Below are 24,423 nucleotides of genomic sequence, written 5' to 3'. Positions count from 1 at the left end.
TATTGTTGGGTTTTGAGGATTCTTTATATATGCTGAAGATGACCCCTTTATCAGATATATGATTTGCAAAGATTTTCTCCCATCTGTGGCTTGTTTTTCATTCTCTTAATAGGGTCCTTCCCCAACCAGCCTTGATTTTAGCCACATATCCCAGTCGTCTGCCCATCATTCGGCCACTCATGGGCAGTGAGAGTCAGCCCCCCTCTTCCTCAAGGAGCAAACAGACTCGGAGAACGGGAGGGTCAATGGGCCCTGGATTCGAACTCAGGTCCGCTGGGCCCCAAACCAAAAACGCCACCCCCCACCCCCACCTCTGCCCAGGGGGGCTGCCACGAGGGTGGTTCCAGAGGAAATCCCGAGAGGGTCTGAGCACACAGCCCCAGCACCCCCACGTCCTGAGGCTGAGAGCCCAGGAAGAATCGACAAGACCCCAGGGTTCATTCACAATGGATTTATTTGCTGACCCCTTGCGCTGAGCCTCAGGGGACCTGTGAGAGGATGAGTTTGGGGGCGTTACAGCCTCATAACCCAGCAGCTCCCGGGTATCACCCTGAACAAGGCACTTTCCCTACAGCCCTGGGCGGCCAGCTCCACTCCCGAGGCCCGAAGGGAGCTCCTCCCACACCCAGGCCTCTCCTGGTGAGGGGCTCCCGGCCTCACCCTAAAGCGAGATCCCAGCCTGCCCGGCAGCAGTACAAAGCTCGGCACAGAGCAGGCACCGGCATGTTTGCTGAGCGACTCTATGAGCCCCAATAGAGGACACCAGCCAGAGGCAGGCCGCTGCTTCCAGGACCCAGCGGGATGAGCTGCGGCCCCTGGACAGAGCGGGATCTTGGGAACCCTGAGGGCTCAGCCTGAAGCCAAGGGTCAAGACAAGCCAGCCCCCACCCTTGGGCTCTCAGGTCTCAGGGTGCTGGTTTGCTCGTGTGGGTCCCTGATCTGCAGACACAGAGGCTCTAAGACGCAAAGCCATTTTCAGCCGGAATCAACAACCGTCCTTATCTCTCTCCCGACCACCCTGCCTGTTGGAGTCATTGAGGCCTTTTTGTGTCCACAAGCCCTTCCTGGGCCTCGCAGGAGCTCTGCGGTACAGACTGGCCTGGGAGTCTCCTGCCTGTCCCTATTCAAAGGCTGGATTTGAGGATCAGAGAAGGAAGGCAACCTGCCCAGGGACACCCAGCAAGAGCCGGGAATTTCTGGGCATGAGGAGAGCTCTGGATCCCCAAGGGGCTGGGCCAGGAGAGGCTGTGAAATCACCCAGGTGCCCCTCAAAGTCCCTGCCCGTGTCAGGAGCAGCGCCTGCCCCGCGGCAGGGATGTGGGACCATGCCACTGGACGAATGAATGACTCTCAAGGGAGCTTGAAATTCTTCTAGAGTCGACTCACAGTCTTAGAGAAGTGGGGAGAGAAACAGGAGCATGAGGACAAGTGCCGGGATTCCGCGTGCTCCCCAAAAGCTCTGCGGGGGGCTGGCGGAGAGAAAAGGGGAGGCCCATTCCTATAAACCCGTTCCTATAAACCACCCCCCAAACCCGTATTGCACTGAGTCTCCCACATCAGCCCTGGGGGACGGCCTATGGCCCCAGTTTGCAGATGGGGAAGTCGAGGCTGAGAGTGGGGAAGGTCGTGACTCCCAGCCCCAGGGCCCCCCTAATCCGCCTTCTTGGTTTTCTTCTTCCTGGAGCCTTCGCCCAGCTCTTCCCTGGACTTGGCCGGCAGGGGCGAGTGCAGGGGGCCGGCGGCCCCGTGGTTGTGGGGGTGGTCACCCCCCGAGCCTGTGCCGAACAGCAGAGGGCACACGTAGCCCTCCAGGGCGTCAAAAGGGGAGCTGTGGGAGTGTGTGGCCGTCAGGAACACCTGGGGGGTGGGGGGAGAAGGTCAGCAGGGCCAGGACAGAGGTGGCCCCACCCCAGCCTCCACACCCCCCCAGCAGCCTGCACCCCAGCATGCGGCTGGGGCTCACACCGCGAGAGTCCTGGGCACACTGGGGAGCTTGTCGTTTCCCCCTACTTTGCCCCCCTACCCCAGGAGTGGGGGCCCCCCAGCCGGGCTCAGTGTGGAAGCACGATTAGGCCCCTCCACCCCCCTCTCCCTTCTCCCCAGATGTGCGGGCTCAGGAGACCGGGGCCCACCCCCTCCCCACCCAGGGGACACCCGCCTTCCCCACCCCCTCCCCACCCAGGGGACACCCACCTTCCCCCTCCCTCCCCACCCAGGGGACACCCACCTTCCCCCTCCCTCCCCACCCAGGGGACACCCGCCTTCCCCCTCCCTCCCCACCCAGGCCCCAGGCCCTGATACCCTGGTCTGCACACACCCTGCCCAGTGCACAGGGCCACCCCCCGCCCCCACGCCAGGCCGGCTCACAGGCTGCTCTGCCCTCGGGGTGGCCCCGTCCCAGCCAGGAGGCAGGGATCGGCGAGGGGCAGGTCACGGGCAGGGGGGGCTCACCTTACAGGACACCATGAAGAGGGTGAAGACAAAGATGAGGCTGGCCTTGGAAAGCGGGAGCCAGCGTGTCTGCTGCAGGGTGAAAAGCACAGCCCCGTACAGGCTGGCCTTGGTGGGGCTGCAAGGGAGCGGCCGGGGGGGTCAGGCCTTGGCACCTCCGGCCAAGACCCCCCCCCGCTGCCCCAGATGCTCCTGCAAGGCAGCTCGGACAAGCCCCTGCAGCAGGGCTTAATCTCGCCCAGGAAGGGCATGGCCTGTGCCCCCAGCTCCTGGCAGGTCACCTTTGGGTCCAGAGTGTCTCACCCGGGGCCGTGGGCCATGCCAGGGAACCCCGCCAGGGACTACCTGCCTTGCCCATGGGGGACAGGGTCACGTGGCACCAGCTTGATTTCTCCATGTCAGCCACGCGTGCTCGATTCCCAGTAAAATCCCCAGGTTCCAGGGCGCGGGGAGCTTCCCCTGGTTGACAATACTCCAAGCGTGCTGTCATGCATCGCCACTGGGGCATTAAATGCTGCCCTGCGACTCCCCTGGGGGTGGTGGGGGCCAGCTGGAAGCTCACACCTGGTCTTCCCTGCCCCCTGCCCCCAGGCGCCTCCTCCCTTGACTGATTTTAACTGTGCCCTTTTGCTGGAATAAAATAACTGCAAGTTTAACAGCTTTGCAGAGTTCTGAGTCCTTCTAGCCAACCCCGAAGCATGGAGCTGGGGGTGGGGAAGGGGTCCGGGGTGGGGGGGTCCTAAACGCTGCACTCCTCCAGAAGGGTTATTCTTAAGTTCCTTTTTCTTGCTTGCAGAATGGATCACGATCTTTTATCTTGTTATAAAGATAATGAGATTTTGTTATAAAGGTGTCTTGTTACGATGTTAGCTGTGGCTCAGGGCATGTACTGGGCGGTGATAATCCTACCTAAGATTTAAAAGCACTTGCCACACAAATGAAATCAGAAGGAAAGATAGACAATAAAGACTGAGATGGTATAATCTAGGGATGCCTAGAGTGAATAATGATTTTAAATGTACACATTTAAAAATGTTTTTGCATGAAGAAGAACAAAGGAATGTCAATACTGCAGGGTGTTGAAAATAGATGATAATTCATATTTTAAAACTTAAACTTATGTGTGAAACTAAAGCAAAAAATGTTTATTTGGTGCCAAATTTATATTTTGACTAGTGCATTTCCTACTATAACTTATGTGGACAGTTTAATTGAACAGCATAAGTACATGGAACCTTGAGTAGGGCATGAGATTTTGTAGGTCTGTCCAGAGTGATGCCCAGATAAATCCCAGAGTGATTTGAACAGTGAATAAAAAAGTATTTGTAAAGTCCCCTTGGGGGAATGATGAGAAAGAGGGAAAATTCAACTTCTCCCTGTGGAGAATTCCTGGTTTCTCAAAAGCAATGGAGGCAACCAAAGCAATAGGCTGAGCCCCCAATCTTAGGGTTTGTTCATAGGAAACTTATCCCCACAAAGGATAGGTCAAGCCTACTTAAAATTAGGCCTAAGAGTCACCCCCAAGAGAGCCTCTTTTGTTGCTCAAATGTGGCCTCTCTCTCCAGCCAACATGACAAACAAACTCACTGCCCTCTCCCTCTCTATGTGGGACATGACTTCCAGGGGTGTGGACTTTCCTGGCAAGGTGGGACAGAAATCCTAGAATGAGCAGAGACCCAGCATCAAGGGATTGAGAAAACCTTCTCAAACAAAAGGGGGAAGAGAGAAATGAGACAAAATAAAGAGTCAATGGTTTAGAGATTCCAAACAGAGTGGAGAGGTTATTCTGGAGGTTATTCTTACACATTAAATAGATATCACCTTGTTATTCAAGATGTAATGGAGAGGCTGGAGGGAACAGCCTGAAAATGTAGAGCTGTGTTCCAGGAGCCATGTTTCTTGAAGATGATTGTATAATGATACAGTTTTCACAATGTGACTGTGTGATTGTGAAAACCTTGAGTCTGAGGCTCCTTTTATCTGCAGTATGGACAGACAAGTAAAACATATAGGTTAAAAATAAGTAACTAATAGGGGGAACAAAAGTCAAAATAATTTTAGTAGATTGAAATGATAGTGACGAATGAAAAGGAGGGGGAAGGGGTATGGTATGTATGAATTTTTTTCCTGTTGTCTTTTTCTGAATTGATGCAAATGTTCTAAGAAATGACCATGATGATGAATACACAACTATGTGATGATATCATGAGTTATTGATTACATGTCAAAAATGGAAAGATCATATGGTAAGAATGTTGGTGCTGTCATGTTTAATAAATAAATTAATTAATTGGTTAATTAAATAAGGAAAAGCACTGGCCAGGCGCCAGGGCCAGGGGCTGCAGGCACAGGCTCCATTTGAGCCTCACGCCCACCGGACGAGGCAGAATCAGCCAGAGAGGGGAAGCCACGGGCCTGCTTGGAGCGAGCGATGAAGCTGCTCTGTCTCCATTTCCTTGTCTGAGTCCTGAGGATGGGGACAGACTTGCATCTTGGGAAGGAGACAAGATAATGCGGCATCTTCCAAAGTGCAAAGCGGGAGGTGGTTTTTGTCAGTAGATGGGTGATATTTTAAAGGCTCCAGCTTTATTTGTCGCAGACGAGGGAATGTTTTTCACTGGCATGAACCTGCAAGGTCTTTAGAAATTGTCCTGGGGCTCCAGTGCAATGTGGGGTCCTAGATTGGTTCCCAGAGCAGAAAAAGGATGTTGATGGGAAAACTTGTGATGTCCGAATAAAGTCTGGAATTCTGTGGATTGTCATGTAATTTCTTAGCTTTAAATGTCCGCAGGTCATGGAAGATGCTGACACCGGTGGGTGCTGGGTGAGGGTCATTGGAACTCTGATCTTTCCGAGCACACATCTGGCTGGGTCCCTCTGCTGACCCACACTCCCCGGCCTGAGAGTGAAGCAATCTTTTAATCTAATCCAGTTTTGATGGCCATGGGGATATTCCATTTTATATTGGGGGGAAATTGTTAACTAGCACAAACCTGTAAGGCCTTTTAAAAATGCATTCGGGACTTTCGGGTCAAGATGGCAGCCTAACAACATGCGCATTTTAGTTCATCCTCCAGAACAACTACTAAATAACCAGAAACAGTAGAGCAGCTCCTGGAGCCACAATAGTGACCAGACACACAGCGTACCCCAGTCTGGACCAGCTGGACCGGCTGCGAGCACCCCCCAGAACCGTGAGTGCCCAAAGCTGCAGTGGCCAGCGCTCCTCCCCCACAGGCCGCTTCCCAGAGGGGAAAGGAAAGGACTTTACCAGCAGCAGGGACTGGGCACAATCAAACACCAATTGTGGAACTAATTAACAAATTCTGACTACTAAAAATAGGCCCCCAGTTTAGGTGAACCTGATCAAAGCGGAGGTTGCTCATTTTTGCCCCGGCACCAAGGGGCCAGGACTGACATAAAAAGGGGAAAAAAAAAAAAGAAGGAAACAGAGGTTTTTGTGGCTGTGTATCTACAAAGGCTTGACTGCCTCTGGATACAGCGGCAGGACTTTTCAGGCTGCAACTGCCCCAGGCATAAGCAGAAGTGAGCTCTTTTGGGGGCTTGTCTGGAGCCTGTGCCTTCCCCAGGGGAGGGGTGAAGCCCCACCCAGGTGGAATCCCTCCATCAAGGAATTCAGACACCAGGGCTTGGTAATTTGAAGCCATTAAAACCAGCCTACAACCTGTCCTCTGTCTCCACCACACCCCCAGCAGGGAGAGTCTGCCAAAGTTAAAGGTACCACATCATCTTATGCTGGTGGGACCTGCAGGCAGACAAGCGCCACATACTGGGCAGGATAAGAAAAACAGAGTCCAGAGACTTCACAGGAAAGTCTTTCAACCTGCTGGGTCTCACCCTCAGGGAAAACCAACGCAGGTGACTCTTTCCTCCTGATAGGAGGCCAGTTTGGGAAACTGGGAAAATCTGGCTGGGGTCTATAATATCTAAGTAGACCCTCCTAAGTGTGTGTGGGGGGAAGGTACCTCAGGAGCAGGGCAAGAAACAAGAAAACAAGAACTAAAAATTCTCCTCTGTTAAACAAAACTTAAGCGAAAGGTCCAGATAAAGCTGAACGGAATGTCAAAGAACAGATAGACAACAAACTCATCCAGCAAGAAAACCCTAGATAAAAGAAGTGAAAGCAATCTCCAGAATAAACTAATTAAGGTAATTAAATGCTTAGATGCCAGCAAAAAATAACAAATCACACCAGGAAAATTGAAGATATGGCCCAGTCAAAGGAACAAACCAACAATTCAAATGACATACAGGAGCTGAAACAATTAATTCAGAATGTATGAACAGACATGGAAAACCTCATCAAAAACCAAATCAATGAATTGAGGGAGGATATAAAGAAGGCAAGGAAAGAACAAAAATAAGAAACTGCAAGTCTGAAAAAACAAATCACAGAACTTATGGGAATGAAAGACACAGTAGAAGAGATGAAAAAAACAATGGAAACCTACAATGGTAGATTTCGAGAGACAGAACATAGGATTTCTGAACTGGAGGACGGAACATCTGAAATCTGACAAGAAACAGAAACTATAGGAAAAAAAATGGAAAAATATGAGCAGGGACTCAGGGAATTGAAAGACAATATAAAGCACATGAATATACATGTTGTGGGTGTCCCAGCAGGAGAAGAGAAGGGAAAAGGAGGAGAAAAACTAATGGAGGAAATCATCACTAAAAATTTCCCAACTCTTATGAAAGACTTAAAATTACAGATCCAAGAAGTGCAGCGTACCCCAAAGAGAACAGATCCAAATAGACATACTCCAAGACATTTAATGATCAGAATGTCCGAGGTCAAAGAGAAAGGGAGGATCTTGAAAGCAGCAAGAGAAAAGCAATCCATCACATACAAGGGAAACCCAATAAGACTATGCGCAGATCTCTCAGCAGAAACCATGGAGGCAAGAAGACAGTGGGATAATATATTTAAATTATTAAAAGAGAAAAACTGCCAACCAAGAATTCTATATCCAGCAAAATTGTCCTTCAAAAATGAGGGAGAAATTAAAACATTTCAAGACAAAAAATCACTGAGAGAATTTGTGACCAAGAGACCAGCTCTGCAAGAAATACTAAAAGGAGCACTAGAGACAGATACGAAGACAGAAGAGAGAGGTGTGGAGAAGAGTGTAGAAAGGAAGACTATGAGTAAAGGTAAAAAGAAGGAAAATTAGATATGACATATAAAATCCAGAAGGCAAAACAGTAGAAGAAAGTACTACCCATGTAGTAATAACACTGAATGTTAATGGATTAAACTCTCCAGTCAAAAGACATAGTCTGGCAGAATGGATTAAAAAACAGGACCCATCTATATGCTGTCTCTACTCAAAGGGTACGAGGCCAAGGACACAAATGGACATTTACACACCAATGTTTATAGCAGCATTATTAACAATTACCAAGAGATGGAAACAGCCAAAATGTCCATCAACAGACAGCTAAACAAACTGTGACATTTACATAAGATGGAATATTATGCAGCTGTAAGACAGAATAAAGTTATGAAGTATGTAACATGAATGGACCTTAAGGACATTATGCTGAGTGTGATTAGCCAGAAACAAAAGGACAAATACTGTATGGTCTCACTGATATGAAATGACATTAGTGAATAAACTTGGAATATTTCCTTGGTAACAGAGACCATCAGGAGATAGAAATAGGGTAAGATATTGGGTAATTGGAGCTGAAGGGATACAGATTGTGCAACAGGACTGAATATAAAAACTCAGAAATGGACAGCACAATATTACCTAACTGTAATACAATTATGTTAAAACACTGAATGAAGCTGCATATGAGAATGATAGAGGGAGGAGGGCTGGGGCATAAATGAAATCACAAAGAAAGATAGATGATAAAGATTGAGATGGTGTAATCTAGGAATGCCTAGAGTGTATAATGATAGTGACTAAATGTACAAATTAAAAAAATGTTTTTGCATGAGGAACAACAAAAGATTGTCATTACTGCAGTGTGCTGAAAATAGATGGTACTTAATATTTTAAAATTTCAACTAATGTGTGTGACTAAAGCAAAAAATGTTTATTTGGCACAAAAAAAAATGCATTCAGCCGAGACACAAAAGGACAAATATTGTCTGATTGCACTTATAGGAACTATCTAGAACAGGCAAATCCATAGAGAAGAAAGGAGTTTCCAGGCTACCAGGGGCTCAGCAGGGAAGGGGGAGGAAGGGGAGGTAGTGCCTGCTGGGTTTCTGTTTGGGGTGAGGACAACGTGTGGGAGCAGGCGGCAGGATGGAGGGCGGCACAGCACTCCATAACGCACAGAATTCCACACTTGGAAGTGGTTAGAACGGGACATTTTGAGTTGTCTATACATAACCATAATTTAAGTTTTATTAAAAATGCATTAAGTGGGTGCACGGGTAGTTCAGTGGTTAGAATGCCCACCTCCTCAGGGGAAACCCGGGTTCAATTCCTGGACCATGCATCCCCCCAAAAATGCATTAGGTGACATGCAATCAATTTGGGGTCCTGGATGTGGGAGTGGGGGTGGGGGTCCTGCCTGGAGACGATGCTCACAGTTCCTCACCTAGCCCACCCCACGCTCCTCACTCTGGCCCTGCTAAACTGGTCATCTCTGCTCTCTTTTGTACTGGTGGTCTCTGCCTAGACCCTTCCCTCTCTGATCACTTTCAAAACCTAAACCAGGCGTCACCTCTTCCCTGCAGCCCCACTTCCCCCTGGGTGCTCCCCCAGTGGTGGTCTTCTCCTCTGGCAGTTCCTGGAGGGCAGGTAAGGGGCCTCTCCAGGTCAGCAGAAGTGACCAAGTCAGGTCAGGCACAGGGGGCCAGGAGGGATGGGAGGGCTGGCGGCAGGCTACTCACAAGGACATACGCAGGATCTCGTTGGTCTCTGGTTTCCAGACCCCTCGGAGCAGCTGCTCGAGGTTGGACATGAGTGCCACGCCAGAGCCTGTGGGACAGGGCGCTTCTGAGCAAGACTGCCACCCCCAGCTGCCCGCCCTGCCACCGAGGAAGCAGCCACCCACCCCTGGAGACTTCCCTGGAGGGACAGGGAGCCTGGGGGCCTATGATCATCAGTTGCAGGTGGGGAAACTGAGGCTCAGAGAAGGCAGAGCCTTGCTGAGGGTCACAAGGAATGTGGAGCGTGAAGAAGTTGAGGTTGCATCTCCTTCCCCCTGCAAGGCAGGTCTGCTCTTCCAGAGAGCTCCCCACTCTTTTCTGCCTCTGGGCTCTGGAGTCTTGAATCTTTCCTAAGCCATCCACCCTTGGGGAGGCACGTGATAGTCCTGGGGAATTTGCTTTGTAGTAGAGGCTTCCTGGAGAAGGATAAGGCGATCCACATGAAGACATACTGGTTAAATTTCTGGAAGGATCTTTCCATTTCTCCAAAGGTGTTTGGCTAATGCATAAGCTTGTAAACCTGCCTCAGTCCTCACCCTGGAGGAAAGCGGGGTGCCTGATAAGCACCAGGGAGCAGGGGTTCTCATCTGGGAGAGAGTCTGTCCCCCAAGGGATACTCGTCATCGTTAGGGACATTTTTGGTTGTTGCAACTGGGGGGGGGGAGGGGCACGACTGGCATCTAACGGGTCAAGGCCAGGGATGCCGCTAGGCAACCTACAATGCACAGGGGCATCCCCCCACTGCAGAGAATGATCTGGCCCCAAATGTCACTGGTGCCATGGCTGAGAAGTCACATCCTAGAGGGATGCTGTTGCTCAGTGGAGGCTGATTCTAGGCTCTGGCAGTTAGGGGGTACCTGTCCTTGTAGAGTGCAGAAGCAGTTTTGAGACACTCAGTGTATTTGGGGGACCCTTTTGGGCATTCTCTCCGTGCCTTCCTATTACCCCTTGGTTTGCCTCTTCAACCACTATTGTCTATTTCCCTCTTCATTTCTGTTAGTTTTTGCTTTGTGTATTTTGGTGCTCTGTTATTAGGTGCATTTATGTTTATTATTGTGGTTATATACAGAGCTCTATGGCTAGAGTTCCAGGGCAGCACTGTTCAACCGTGGGTGGTTCTGCCCTCGGGGGACACTGGCAAGGTCTGGAGACATCTGGGAGGGGTGCTGCTAGTGGCATCCGGTAGCCTGAGGCCAGGGAAGCTGCAAGACATCCCGTGATGCCCAGGTCCTTGTATTGTAGCAGTGTTTGTCCTTCTGTGTCTGGCATCCCCATGGAGCACGGTCTGGCTCCAAATCTCAATAGTGCTGAGGCCGAGAAACCCTGCCCAGGAGACGAGAGCCACGGCTCTCGTCATCACCGCTGCCTTATTTACCTTTGACCCAGCCAGTGGCGATCATGATGAACCACCCGTGGTGGTAGTGGTGGTGCGCGTGGTGGATGCCCACCGCAATCTTGCGGACGCGTACCACCTCCTTCATGGCCACGAAGATGAGCTTCACTGGCAGGAAGCAGACACACTTGTAAAACAGGTCCAGGGGGCAGAAGAAGATCAAGTACCTTTGGAGAGAGAATGTCCACTGTCTGGGGGGACTGGCAAACTTGGGGGGATCCTGGGAGGTCCCTCTGCCGTGTGCTGGAGATGGGTGGTCAGGGCCATTGTGGGGGCTGAGCTGGGTCCTGGTTCCACCACCTCCTGGGTACCCATCTGACAGGGGACGAGCCCTGGCGGCCGAGCCCCCGGCTCTGCTCCCCCATGCCCGGCCATGGCTTACCAGACGGCTGAGGCCAGAAGGATGCTGGAGCTGTTGCTGAAGTAGTCGATCAGAGGCTCTCCCAGGAGCAGGTCGGCTAGGATGTAACTCCCAAAGCAATGCAGCATGGCGCACAGCCAAGAGGCCATGGGGTGGCGCCGGGACAGCTCCACAGCTCCTGGGGGGGCAGAGGAGTGTTTCCCACCATCGCCAGGGTGCCGGGCATGCGCCTTGTCCCCATGCCCTCCCGTCAGCCCATTATATTTTGGCCACCTCTGTAAGAGCACCCACCCGGTGTCATGCAGTCTTGCCCTTTTCAGACAAGGAAACGAGACTCAGTGAGGCTGAGCATGTGGCCAGGTCCACACGGAGGTAAAGGCAGAGCTAGATGGGGGCTCCTTCCTCTGTGCTCAGAGACGGTGATGGAGTCACACCAGCTCACCTGTAGCAAGCACTCCTGGGCCCCAGACATGGGGAGAAGCATTTACAAGGAAAGGGTTATGAAGTTCTCATCAATAGTCCTAACCAAGTGATGACAGCTATTATCCCAAGGGACTCATCACCCCCAAGACAAGACTGAGGCTTGGTGAGCTGGATCCACTTGTAACAGGGAACACTTTGAAGCTGGTGTCCCAGCCTCCGGCTGATGCCATACCCAAGATTCCCAGGAGCTCATGGTGGTTTTGTTGCTCCGACCGTCTTATCAGAGAATGTTCATTTTCTGGGAAAAGAGCATCACACCTGGTGCCAGGTGGGAAGGCAGAGTCTTCAAAGGTAGAATTACACAAACAGGAGAGAATAGGTGTGAGGAGGTAGATGGGGAATTCCAGGATGGTGGCACGGGAAGAACAAGGACACAGAAGAAACAGCCAAATGCTCCCTCCTCCAGGCAAGCTTCCTTGCTCTGCAAAGCCAGTCATTTCCACTTTGGGTGCCCGTAGCCCCAGGGACTTGGTCTTATCATAGGCCTCGGTGCTTTTCATTTAATGCTAAGTGAGAAAAAAATGTAACTAATTTCAGTTTCTGCAACTAAGGCTACACTTGCTAATAAATGATATGCAGTGGACTATTCTTACAAATTCAAGGTAACAAAATACATAAGAGTGGCCCTGCTTAGAAATGGAAATGGGGACCCCATCCCTGAAAGAAGATGGCCCAATGCACTGGGTCTCCAGGTTGAAGGGACATGAGTACCCTGCCTGGGGGCTTTACAAACTCCTGACACTTGGGGTTCCCATCAGGTGCATTTCAGTCCGTGGCCTGGGGTGCGCTGGGGAGGTTTTCAGATTTGTAGCTGCCCCCTGTGCTATTCTTATGGGCAGCATGATTGAAAACCACACAGAGCAAAAGGAGTGACCTACCAGTGTCCCAAAGTCCTGCAGGCAAGGGGGACAGGATGGATTCCTGCACTGGGGTGGATAGCATTTCCCCCAAATTTCCATCCACCTGGGACCTCAGATCAGAATCCTATTTGGAAATAAGGTCTTTGCAGAGGTAATCAAGTTAGGATGCGGTCATAATGGACTAGGGTGGGCCCAAAATCTGTTTATTGGTGTTCTTATAAGAAGAGGGAAATCTGGACACAGAGACACAGAGGAGACCCTCGCGGAGGGAACTGCCATGTTAAGAGGGAACATAGATTGCCAAGGATGTGGAAAAGTCAAGGAAGGGTCCTCTTCTTAGGTCTTTGGGGGGAGAGTGGCTCTGCTGTCTTCTGACCTCCAGAACCAATTCCAGAATGAATTCCTGCTGTTTTAAGCTGCCTGGATGGTGAGAATTTGTTACAGCAGGCCACAGGAATCTCTTGGAGCTTCCCGAGAACAATGGTTTCCAAACCGTGTTCCTGGGAACCCTGAGGGTTTGCAAGGGGTAAAGGAGACAGCCATGGTGTTTCAGTTTCCCAGCTGCTAACACAAATACCATACGATAGGTCGGCTTAAACAATGAAGATTTATTGGTTCATGGTTTTACCAGAATTCCAAAATCGACGCATCAGCAAGGTGAAGCTAGCAGCATTCTGGAGCTGGCTGCTGGAGATCCTTGGGGTTTCTCAGCTTTTCCAGCTCTTCCATCACAAGGCAATATCCCCTCTTTCTCTCCCAGCTTCCAGCTCCTTGTGGTTTCTTTCTCTGTGGCCTCCTCCGTGAAGATTGCAGTAATAGGATTAAGGCTCATCCCGCTTCAGGTGGGCCACACCGTTAACCGAAGTCACCTCATCACAAGGCCCCATGTACGATGGGTGCACACCCACAGGGATGGAATATGTTTTTCTGGGGTGCACAGCTCCAAGACACCCCGATAGGTTAGTGCCGGGGTTCACCGGTTTCAAACAAACCACATCTTCTTCCCCTGCTTCATCTCAGAGTTCTGCACTTGATTTTCGTTTGGAAAAGGGGTCTGACCTTCACGCAAAAACCTGTACACAAATGTTCACAGCAGATCTGTCAACAGCCCAAACGTCCTGCAACACCAGAGGATAAGCCAACCGCGTCCATCCCAGCATGGAAACGACTCAGCTGTCAGAGGCTGCATCAGGGCAGTTCTCCAGGCATGACAGGAGTGAACGCGGCCAATCACAGAGGCTCTCAAAGGCATGATGGAAGTGAAAATAGCCAATCACAGGTCAGACTGCGGGATTCCATTCCCGTAACATTCTCAGAACAATGACATTAGAGGGGTGAATGGATGGGGGTGGCTGTCGGGGGTTAGGGCTTGGGGGAGGTTCTCACTCTAGAGGGCAGCTGGAAGGAGTTGGATGGAACTTTCTACGTTCTGATTGTGGTGGTGGCTACTCAAATGTACATGTGATAAAATTTCATAGAACTGTACCAAATAAAAAAGACAAAAACCAACCATGTAAAAACTGCTGAAAAAAGGGTCTGTCGTTAATAGCATTGCACCAATATTAGTTTCCTGACTTTAATAATGAGATATCACATACAGAGATTAATAGATGGATGGAAGGGTAGGTAGGCTTACAGATAGATGCATAATCCACAGAGGAATGGATGGCTGTAGATACAGATGCTATATTAATGGATAAATAGATGACAAGGGATGAATATATGATAGGTAGATGAGACCGCTAAATGGATAGCTGGATGAATAGATGGATGATGTAATTGATAGATGATGGTTGGATAAGTGGATGTAAATGCAGAAAGATTAGAGAGATGAATGGATAGGGGATAGGAAGAAGGAATGATATGGCAAATGGGGCAAAATGTCAAAAATTGGTGGATCTACGTAACTAGGTAGGGGTATGCTAGAGTTCTCTGTATGGGTTTTGTTTATTTTTGCAACTATCCAGTAAGTTCGAAATTATTTCAAAATAAAAAGTCAAAAAGTTAAAAAAGTTCCATTTTGCAACTTCTTGTGGATTTTCAACTCTTCCAAGATAAAAAGAGTTTTTAAAATTTCTGTATCAAAAAAAGAAAGGGGTGTGGTTCTTAAATAATGAGTTTATAAAAAACAAACCCAAGGACTATAGCATTAATGTCTACTAATCAAATTCGTAACGTTTTGCATTACCTATTTAAAGTCTTTTTAACTCATGATGAGCTTTATCTGTATGCTAATGTCATAATCTTCTGAAGCTAGCTTTAGTGTCCAGACCTGGGTGTTTCCCTGGGTGAGGCGTCTTATTTGATCATATTGATTCCTTCTTTCCCCCACTGGTTTTGGTTTCTGGAAAGGAAATTATGATCACGTTGCAAGGGGCACCTCCCATTACTCTCACCACCACAAGTGCAGAATAACCAACAGCCCATGTCATCAACTCCACTGAATGAAATGAAAACCCCACTCAGTACAGACATGAGATGATAAGGTCACAAAATAGAATCTCTTATTAATCAAAAGGCTAATTAGAGGCAAATAGTTCAGATATTTTTGGAAAGCATCCCCTTCTTTCTAGAGTTCGGAGGGCTCTTCTCTCCAAGTTAACCAAATCTCAACATGGGGTTTTTCTGTGCCATGTACTATTTATGTAGCTGCAGGGACAAACAATTGATTCACTCAACTCTTCAATTTTTTTTTCGCATTGTAAAAGTTTTATTTTTAAACAGTCCGTCTTCAAGAATCAAGGCTACTGGAACATGGCTCAACGGTTTCAGGTACTTCCCTCCAGCCACCACAATTAACATAAATTAAAATGGTGATGTCTGTATAATGCATAAGAATCACCTCCAGGATAACCTCTTGACTGTTTAGAATCTCTCAGCCACTGAAACTTTATTTTGTCTCATTTCTCTCTTTCCCCTTTTGGTCAAGAAGGCTTTCTCAGTCCCATGGTGTTGGGTCCTGGCTCATCCCGGGATTTCTGTCCCATGTTGCCAAGGAGATTTACACCTTTGGGAGTCATGTCCGAGGTAAGGGATCTGTCCACCCCTTTTAAACATTTTTTTTTTTTTTTTGGCAATGGGCAGGCACCGGGAATCGAACCCGGGTCTCTGGCATGGCAGGCGAGCACTCTGCCTGCTGAGCCACTGTGCCCCCTGCCCACCCCTTTTAAGGGGACCCCTCCAACCTTCCTCCAGCAGACTAAAGGACTGGATAGGGGAAGAAGACACGGTTGGGGTAGAGAGGGGTTTACTTGGTCCTCTTGGGGAGAGGGCAGGGTCCACTCTTTGATGTGATCTTAATTCTTTCACGAGGGCAGGGGCTGCCACGTTGGACTTATCTGCAATTGAACACCTGGTGTCTGATTCACAGTTGTTGTTCAAGTCATAGCTGGGAGTAAACGAATTTATCAGGAATGCTGATCACGCTGGGTCCTGTCCACTTGGTTTCCATCCTGGCAAACTTGGACTATCCCCTATGAAAGGCTTGCCATGTTGGGCACTTTGGGTTACATTATAACAACAATCTCCCCCCTCTTTTATTGAGCTACTATTATGCCCCAGCAACTCCATCCCTTTCCTCCATCCTCATGATCGTACAACGCAGCTTCAGCGATCAGATGCCAAGCTTTCGTGCGCCATGTGGCGTAAGGCTCAATGGCCCCACCTATAACAGAATCACATGCCCCCAAATTCATGTCCATCTGGAATCCCAGGATGCGACCTTACTTGGAATAAAGGTTGTGATATTTGAAAGGATGAACACTCCCTAGAAAAGCCATGCTTTAATCTAAATCCCATTTCATAAAGGCAGAATAATCCCTATTTAATACTGTATGTTCAAAACTGTAATCAGATCATCTCCCTAGAGATGTGATTTAATCAAGAGTGGTTGTTAAACTGGATTAGGTGAAGACATGTCTCCACCCATTCGGGTGGGTCTTGATTAGTTTCTGGAGTCCTATAAAAGAGGAAACATTTTGGAGAATGAGAGATTCAGAGAGAGCAGAGAACGACATAGCCATGAGAAGCAGAGTCCACCCGCCAGGACCCTTGGAGATGAAGAAGGAAAACGCCTCCTGGGGAGCTTCATGAAACAGGAAGCCAAGAGAAGAAGCTAGCAGATGACGCCGTGTTTGCCATGTGCCCTTCCAGATGAGAGAGAAACCCTGAACTTCATCAGCCTTCTTAAACCCAGGTATCTTTCCCTGGATGCCTTAGATTGGACATTTCTATAGACTTGCTTTAATTCGGACATTTTCTTGCCCTTAGAACTGTAAACTAGCGACCTTAAATTCCCCACTTTAAAAGCCATTCCATTTCTGGGATATTGCATTCCGGCAGCTAACAAACTAGAACAAAGGTGTCTGCAGATGTAATTAGTTGGACAGTCTCCATATGAGATCTAGGCAGGCCCCACATCCACTGAAATGTCCTTAGCAAAGAAGATGCCCAGACCCAGGGAAGAGAAGGCCACGTGAAGATGGAGGCAGAACATGGAATAATGTGTCTCAAGCTGACCACACCAAAGACTGCAGGCAAACACTAGAGGGGAAAGGAATACAACAGATTCTCCCTCAGAGCGCCCAGAAGGAACCCGCCCAGCTGGCACCTTGATTTCATACTTCTGGTTTCTGGAACTGTGGGAGAATAAATTTCGATTGTTTCAAGCCCTCTTGGTTTACGGTAGGGCAACCCTAGGTGCTGACACATGAACAGACGAGGAGACCAAGGCTCTGCGAAGGGAGCCCAATGCCACCCAAGCGCTCAACAACTAATTCAGAGCACCCATGGAGGACGAGGCTGTTGCTAGGCAACAGGGATGCAGTCAGAAGCCAAAGCTGGTTCTGCCGTTGCTTTTGCAGGGTTCAGTCTGGCAGGGAGGTAGCACGCGTCCAATAATCCCAGGAAGGAAGGTAAAAGCACACAGAGGAGAGACACACGGTGCTTTGCAGGGTCTCACCTGGAACCTGTCTGCCCGAGTTTAGAGGTCAAGGCAGGCATCCTTTAGGAAGTGACATTCAAGCTGAGATCTGAGCAATGAGTGGCGATTTCCTAGGGGGGAGGGGGGCGAGGGACAATCCAGGCAAAGGGGAGAAGCTGGGAGGAGGAGGAGAGGCAGGAGGGCACACGAGCTGGCCAGGATATGGGGAGAGAGGAACCTTCGCGCTTTGCTGGTGGGAATGGAAGATGGTACAGCCACCGTGGGGAACAGGTTGGCAGCACCTCTAAGGGCTAAATGTGGAATTACCATACGACCCGGGCAGCCCACTCCTCACTGCAGCGTTAGTGACAAGAGTCAAAAGGCAGAAGCAACCCAAGGCCCCAGGACAGATGACAGAGAAACACAATGCAATCCATCTGTTTGATGGAATATTATTCAGTCGTGAAAAAGGGTGAAGTTCTGATCCATGCTACAAAGTGGGTGAAATTTGAAGACACACTCAGTGGAGTTAAGTCAGACACAAAAAGACAAATAGTGTATAATTCCACTTACAGGAAAGATCTAGAATAGGCAAATTCATAGAAGCATTAAGGAGATTCGAGGTGACCAGGGCTGGGGGAGAAGGAGTGGGGAACGGCTGCCTAAGGGGTACAGAGCTTCCCTTGGAGGTGATGCAAAGTTTCAGAGATGGGAGAAGGTGATTGTAGCACCCACATGAACTGATGTAACCAGCGTCCCTGAATTGCCCACTGCAAAACAGTTAAAACAGGAAAGATTATGTTCTTTCCGTATTACTACAATCAAATACATAAAAAGAAAAAGAGGAAGCAAGTTCTGCACAAATAAAACGAATTTAACTTTGCAAAAGAGCTCAAGATTGAGGCTGGAAAGATAATTAACTCCAAGTATAGTGGTTGCAAATTTTGTTTATTTTCCCTTATATTCTACCCATCTTTTCTGTAATTGATCTGTATTGGGGTATCCTTCGTGGAATATGATTTTCCAGCCTCACACCATATTGTGGAGTATTTCCTAATACAGAAGTGTTCCTTTCCGTTGGGGTGGCCCGTTTGAAGCAGCCCTCTTTCCTTTTTTTTTTTTCTCCTAACAGCTTTATTGAGGTGTCATTTACAAATCACAACATTCACGTATTAGACGAACAGTTCAGTTATTTTTAGTAAATAAATGAGATGCACAAGCATCACCGTGATCCCGTTTTAGAACATTTCCATCAGCCCGCGGGGGACCCCCTCCTGGTTCTCTGCAGTTAATCAGTTAATCCCCCCCCCCGCCCCCCAAGCTGCAGGCAGCTGCTAATCCACTTTCTGTCACCATGGATTTCCCTCTACTGGACATTTTGTAGAAATGGGAACAGACGATATGCGGTCTTTCACACAAGGCTTTTCTCTCCTTTTTAAAATGATCAAATAATTCAGGCACTTGATAAATATACGGAATAATAAACACCAGTGTCCCTAGAAACTCGCTTCACAAAATAACGCAAAAAAGAGCAAACTGCAGGTGCCCAAGCTTTGTTTCCTGATTCTACTCCCTTCTCTCACCCTCCGAAATTAACACACCCTGAATTTGGTTTTTTATCATCCCCACACACGTCTTTCGATTGGTATCGTGGCATTTCATACTTGTATGCACTCTTCCGTAGGCACACTGCCTGCACCCTTCCTTGGAGGTCCCTAGATCATACCAGGTGTTTCGTTGCATGTTCTTAAATTTCACAGCTTCTGTGGCTTTGTTTTTCACTTCATATTATGTCTGGGATATTAAACACGTTTATTCCTGTTATGAAAACACACATTGTGTGATACCACCTCTCCCGCCCCCTTCTTATTGCTTTAAAATATACAGAACATAAAATTGACCATTTTAAAGGGCATACTTCAGGGGTATTAAATACATTCCCAAGAGTGTGCAAACAGCACCCGTGTCTCGTTTCAGAGCATTCTTATCACCTCCAAAGAAGGGTTAGCAGTCATTTCCCTTCCTCTAGCCCCTGCCAACAACCCCTCTGCTCTTGTCTCTAAAGATCTACCTGTTTGGGTCATTTCATGTAAATGGGTTCCTACAATACTGACCTTTTGTACCCTAGTTTCTTTCACCTGGCATCATGATTTCAAGGTTAATTCTCATTTTAACTGGGGTATCCCATCATGGGAATAAAGAGCAATTTATTTATCTTTATGTATCTCTTCTGCATAGGCCATCTTATCTTCAAAAGTTGCTTCAATGCAAACAGTCACCACACTTGCTCTTTCTTCTCAGCCCCCATCAACGAACCATGTGAGGGAACGAACCATTTCCCTCTCTGAGCCCCTTTCCTTCTCTGATCCGTAGGGACCCTAATTAATCCATTCTTTGCTTGATTCCTAGCAAGGGTTGTGTGCCAGTTTGAAAGGATGTATGTACCTTAGAAAAGTCATGTTTTAATCCTAAATCTATTTTGTAAAGGCAGCCCTTTCTTCTAATCCCTAGTCAGTACTGCGTGTTTGAAACTGCAATTAGATCATCTCCCTGGAGATGTGACTCAATCAAGAGTGGTTGATAAACTGGATTAAGTGGAGACGTGTCTCCACCCATTCCAGGTGGGTCTTGTTTAGTTTACTGGAATCCCATAAAAGAGGAAACATTTCGGAGAAAAGGAGAGATTCAGAGAGAGCAGAGCAGAATGACATAGCCACAAAAAGCAGAGAGTCCACCAGCCAGCGGCCTTTGGAGATGAAGAAGGAAAACGCCTCTTGGGGAGCTTTATGAAACAGGAAGCCAGGAGAAGAAGCTAGCAGATGATGCTGTGTTTGCCATGTGCCCTTCCAGCTGAGAGAGGAACCCTGTGTTCGCCATGTGCCTTTCCAGATGAGAGAGAAGCCCTGGCTGTGCTCACCATGTGCCCTTCCATTTGAGAGAGAAACCCTGAACTTCATCGGTCTTCTTGAACCAAGGTATCTTTCCCCAGATGCCCTAGATTGGGTATTTCTATAGACTTGTTTTAATTGGGACATTTTCTTGGCCTTGGAACTGTAAACTAGAAACTTACTAAATTCCCCTTTATAAAAGCCATTCTGTTTCTGGTATGTTGCATTCCAGCAGCTTTTTTCCCTCCTCCTATCTTGCCCTGGATTTATCCCCTCCAGTTTGTCCTCTATCTAAGATTCACCCGGCTCCTAAAGCTACAAAGCAAAACTCTTTTGGCCTCTCCTGGGGCTTCTGTCTAAAACCTGGCCAGCTGGGACCTGATCCCTTGGAGCAGCTGGATGGCGAGGTGGGCGAGGAGCCTGTGTTTTGCAGAAATGGATACCTCTCCATCTAAAAATAACACCCAGGGCTTGAATTCTTTCCGGGGACTTTTGCTTGTGCCCTCAGGGAACCAACCCGGGTGTGGGAGTGGGGGCCTGGGCTTTGCATGGCTCCCGCAAGCAGGTCCCAGCATTTGCAGTGGGCATGCACCCTGGTGTAACAGGCTGCATGCCCAGGTCTGGCTCAGCCGCCCCCCCTAGCCTCAGTTTCCCCACTCATTCTCACATGGTTGTTTGTGAGGAGTCCACGCGCTTGTGCATTTTGCTCACTGGGCCTCTTCTAAGTATCCCCAGCCCCCCAGCAACCCTCAAGGGAAAAGAAAGGACAGTTCTCCCCATTGCCATGGGCGAGAAAACCAAGGCTGCTGAGTGCAGGCCTGGCCATGGCTGGGAAATGGTCCCCTGGCTCTGCTCCCCTGCCAGACTCCTTTTTGGTGGCCTCAGGAAGCAGGAGAATGGGGGTTTCAAACCCAGGCCTGCCGCCAATTCCCTGGGAGAGCTGGAGAAAGCCACTCGTCTCTCCAGGCTGATTTTCTTATCTTTTGTTGTTTTGCCCTTTGCCTGCCAAATTCCTTCAAGGAGCCATTAGTACAAAACAAACGGCAAGAAAAACATGTATTAAAATGGAATTTGTTCCATTTTCTTCTAAACGGTGGCTCTTGGCTGAGGGTGATTTTGCCCCCCAGGGGACATGGTGGGGTCTGGGGATATCCTTTGGTTGTCATCACTGGGGGTGGGGGGAGGCCAGGAGTGCTGCCGGAACACCCTTAGAATGGCTCCCACCACAAAGGACAGTCTGAGCCCAAGTGTTAACAGTTTGGAAGTCCTGGGGTAGACAGTTCGTTCTCATTTGCGGAAGTTTTTAAAATACTGAGACCAGGTCCCATCCCAGAGGTTCTGATTTTAATGGTGGAGGGGAGTGGCTTGACATTGGGAGTTTTAAAGGCCTGCCTGATTTTAATTTGCAATCATGTTCCGGAGCTGCTGGTCTGGATGGTTCTTTGGCTGGGTCAGGGTTTAAGGAATTGCAATGCATTCATCCATTCATTTCTTGAAGGATGCAGCCAGCAGCCAGTGTTTCCTCCTCTCTCCCCTGCATGGGGCCAGGGGTCCTGGAAGGGAACAGACCCCCAACAACATGGCCCACGAGGAGCTCTGGGTTTAGTAGCAGCCCTTGCCTAGGGGTCTTGAAGTTCAAATGCAGATTCTGAGTTAGCAGTTCTGGAAGGGTCCTGGGAGTCTGCTTAGCTTACCGGCTCTCAGGTGACAGCTTCTTCCTGGGTCAGGATTCTGGAGAAGAACGATCACCTGACTCAGTAAACACCTGTAGCCCAGGTAGCTCGTGCACCCTCCACAGCCATATAAATACCTGTAAGCACGGCACCCCTTCCGGCTGCCTCAGACCCTCCCGTGGACAGAGTTTCCCAGGGGTCTCCATGATGGTCAGGAGAGGGCAGCCAGAGCTAGTTCGCTATTGAGCCCACGTTGCAGATGGACAAAGAGAAGCTGAGGGAGAGGAAGTAAGCAGCCAAACTGATGCGGCTCTCGGAATCAGGGCTGGTCATGCAGGGGTTCCTGAGCAGAAGCCCCCCCCCCCCCCCCCCCCCCCCCCCCCTGGTTTACTGCTCTGCTCTTGCCATCTTGAACTACTTGGTTACTTCCGGACCAGGGGCCCCGTGTTTTCCTCTTGCACTGAGCCCTGCAAACCAGCATGGAATTTCTCGGGATGCAGGCCAAGCTGGAGACTGGCAGCTCTGGGCTTGGTCTCCCAAAGGGAAGCAGGTAGCTTCGAGTAATTGGGGTGGTTGTTGGGGGTCAAGTGAACCCGGGTTTGTATCCTGATGCCACTATCTACCAGCCATGGGACCTTAGGCTCAAGATCAAACCTCGGTTTCCCCAGTTATAAAAGGAGGAGATAGAGCTGGGCTGGATGGAGATTTTCAACATTTGCAGCACATAGGAAGTTTGAAAAATGTTCACGCCTGCCTCCCCACCTCCGGACATTCCCAAGGGATGGCCCCTTGAGCATGGGGGGTGAGGGGACAGAAAAGTGTCTAAGACCCCCCTCCCCCCAACAGGAGTGTCTTATGTGCAGCAAATGTGGAGAGCCACTGATTGAAAACCTTCAGGAAGCTTCAGACTCAGAAGCTCTTAATTTTGGAGGATTCTCTCGGCTGCTCTTGTAGGCTCCCTCCCAGCTTGAGGCTTCTCCTGGGGCTCCTGCCTTCCAGGTTTAGAATTCCTAAGAGCTGGTGGGTTCTGACCCACCTGCAGTTCTTTCCCAGACAGGAAATTCAGCTCTGGTTCACTCCAAGATGATACAAAGCTTATTTTGCTTTGGACTGTTCCCCAGAACAGCTTTTAAAGAAACAGGCTCTGGCGTGTGGGCAGGCAAAATAAGACAGAACAAAACTGCTCCTATTTGCATAAGATCGTACATTTATATCTACAAGTACCTGTACAAACACATCAAGGTGGAGGGCTGGAAAACTGGCCCAAACCGTGCTAACTGTAATTCTTTTTTCTCCTTTCTGTTTTACCAGTTTGAATTTTTTTTTTAAATAAACACGAGCACCTATTTTTATCATCTGTAAAAGAATAAAGCTTTTCCTTTCTGAGAAGAAAACAGACATGTAATTTATATCGAAACAGAAGAGAGATCACAGTGTTGGGCGATTTATCTTTATTTCCTAAAATGAAATGCTGTTACCCATTTAGTGTGCAGCTGTGCCCAAAACACTAAAATACCAGGAGGTGAACAAGAAACATTTGCTCCTGTGAATCTTGTACAAAAATAGCACAGTCGAAGGAGGCCATGCATTCTCATCTTAAAAATGTTTTTAAAAATGCAGGAAACGGAGGCTCTCCTTGGGCCATTCCGCAAGCGAGGGGAGAGGGGTGGCCTGGAGCCGAGGGCGCAGGCTGACCCCGAGTCACCCTGCCCCAGGGCCGGTCCTGCTGGGGAGGTGGAAAGGATGCCCGGCCAGGGCGGGGAGGGTGCCCGCGGCCGCAGCGGAGACTGGGCGCCGGTGTCACTTTCCCGAACCGGGTCGCGGCCCCCGGCGCGGCCGGGCCTTATTTAGACACCAGCTGCTGCTCCAGCGGGCGGCCAAGGGCAAGGGGGGAGGTCACGGCGGCCGGCGGTGCCCTCGCCCCACCCGCGCCCCACGCCCCTCCCCAGCACCTGCCCCCTCCTCTGCTCAGCCTCCCTCTCCCACCCGCCCGCCTTCCCCCAGTGACCCGGCCCGGGGGCTTCTCCTCGCCCCCAGCCCCTCTCCCCACGACCACAGCGCCTGCCTCCTCCCCAGAGCCAGCCCCGGGCCTGCCCCACCCCCAGCCCCTCGATGCCAGGCCCCTCCGCGGCCCCCACCCTGCGCTCACCTGGCTCATACTTGAGGTAGAGGATGGAGACGATGAAGTAGCTGAGGTCAAAGACCGGGAAGAGCGGCACCCGCGAGAAGCTGAGCGCCAGCTCGCCCAGGCTCAGCGCCGACAGCAGCTCCATGGCGCGCCCGCTCCCACCCCGGCCCCCGGCCCGCTGCGGCCCTCCGCCGGGAGCCCGCCCCCGCTCGGCCCCGCCCCCCACCGGGAGGCCGCCCCCTTCCAGGCTCCGCCCCCCGACAGGAGACTGCCCCCGCTAGGCCCCGCCCCTCCAACGGGCCCCGCCACAGCCTGGCCCGGCGGGGAGAAGGGGCTACCGCAGGGT

At 49.7% G+C, this 24,423-nt stretch overlaps 1 protein-coding gene across 2 annotated transcripts; it reads right to left on the bottom strand.

Annotated features, from left to right (window-relative positions):
* Positions 1–436: 436 nt before the first annotated feature.
* Positions 437–24,266, bottom strand: TMEM38A (transmembrane protein 38A). 2 transcript variants are annotated; one of them, XM_077122002.1, is made up of 6 exons: positions 24,099–24,266; positions 11,146–11,302; positions 10,746–10,930; positions 9,332–9,419; positions 2,452–2,569; positions 437–1,857 (listed from the first exon to the last, which is right to left on the bottom strand). In XM_077122002.1, exons 1-6 carry the CDS (start codon positions 24,220–24,222, stop codon positions 1,651–1,653), a joined length of 879 nt encoding a protein of 292 aa, XP_076978117.1. In that variant the 5' UTR covers positions 24,223–24,266; the 3' UTR covers positions 437–1,650. The 2 variants fall into 2 exon arrangements, with proteins under 2 accessions (XP_076978117.1, XP_076978118.1); XM_077122003.1 differs by lacking the exon at positions 24,099–24,266 and adding an exon at positions 11,866–12,059.
* Between the last annotated feature and the right edge of the window lie 157 nt (positions 24,267–24,423).

This window comes from Tamandua tetradactyla, chromosome 11 (genome assembly GCF_023851605.1).
Source record: "Tamandua tetradactyla isolate mTamTet1 chromosome 11, mTamTet1.pri, whole genome shotgun sequence".
Classification (NCBI taxonomy): Eukaryota; Metazoa; Chordata; class Mammalia; order Pilosa; family Myrmecophagidae; genus Tamandua; species Tamandua tetradactyla.
Note: the sequence above shows the minus strand (reverse complement) of the source record. Positions and strands in the feature narration are given on the sequence as shown.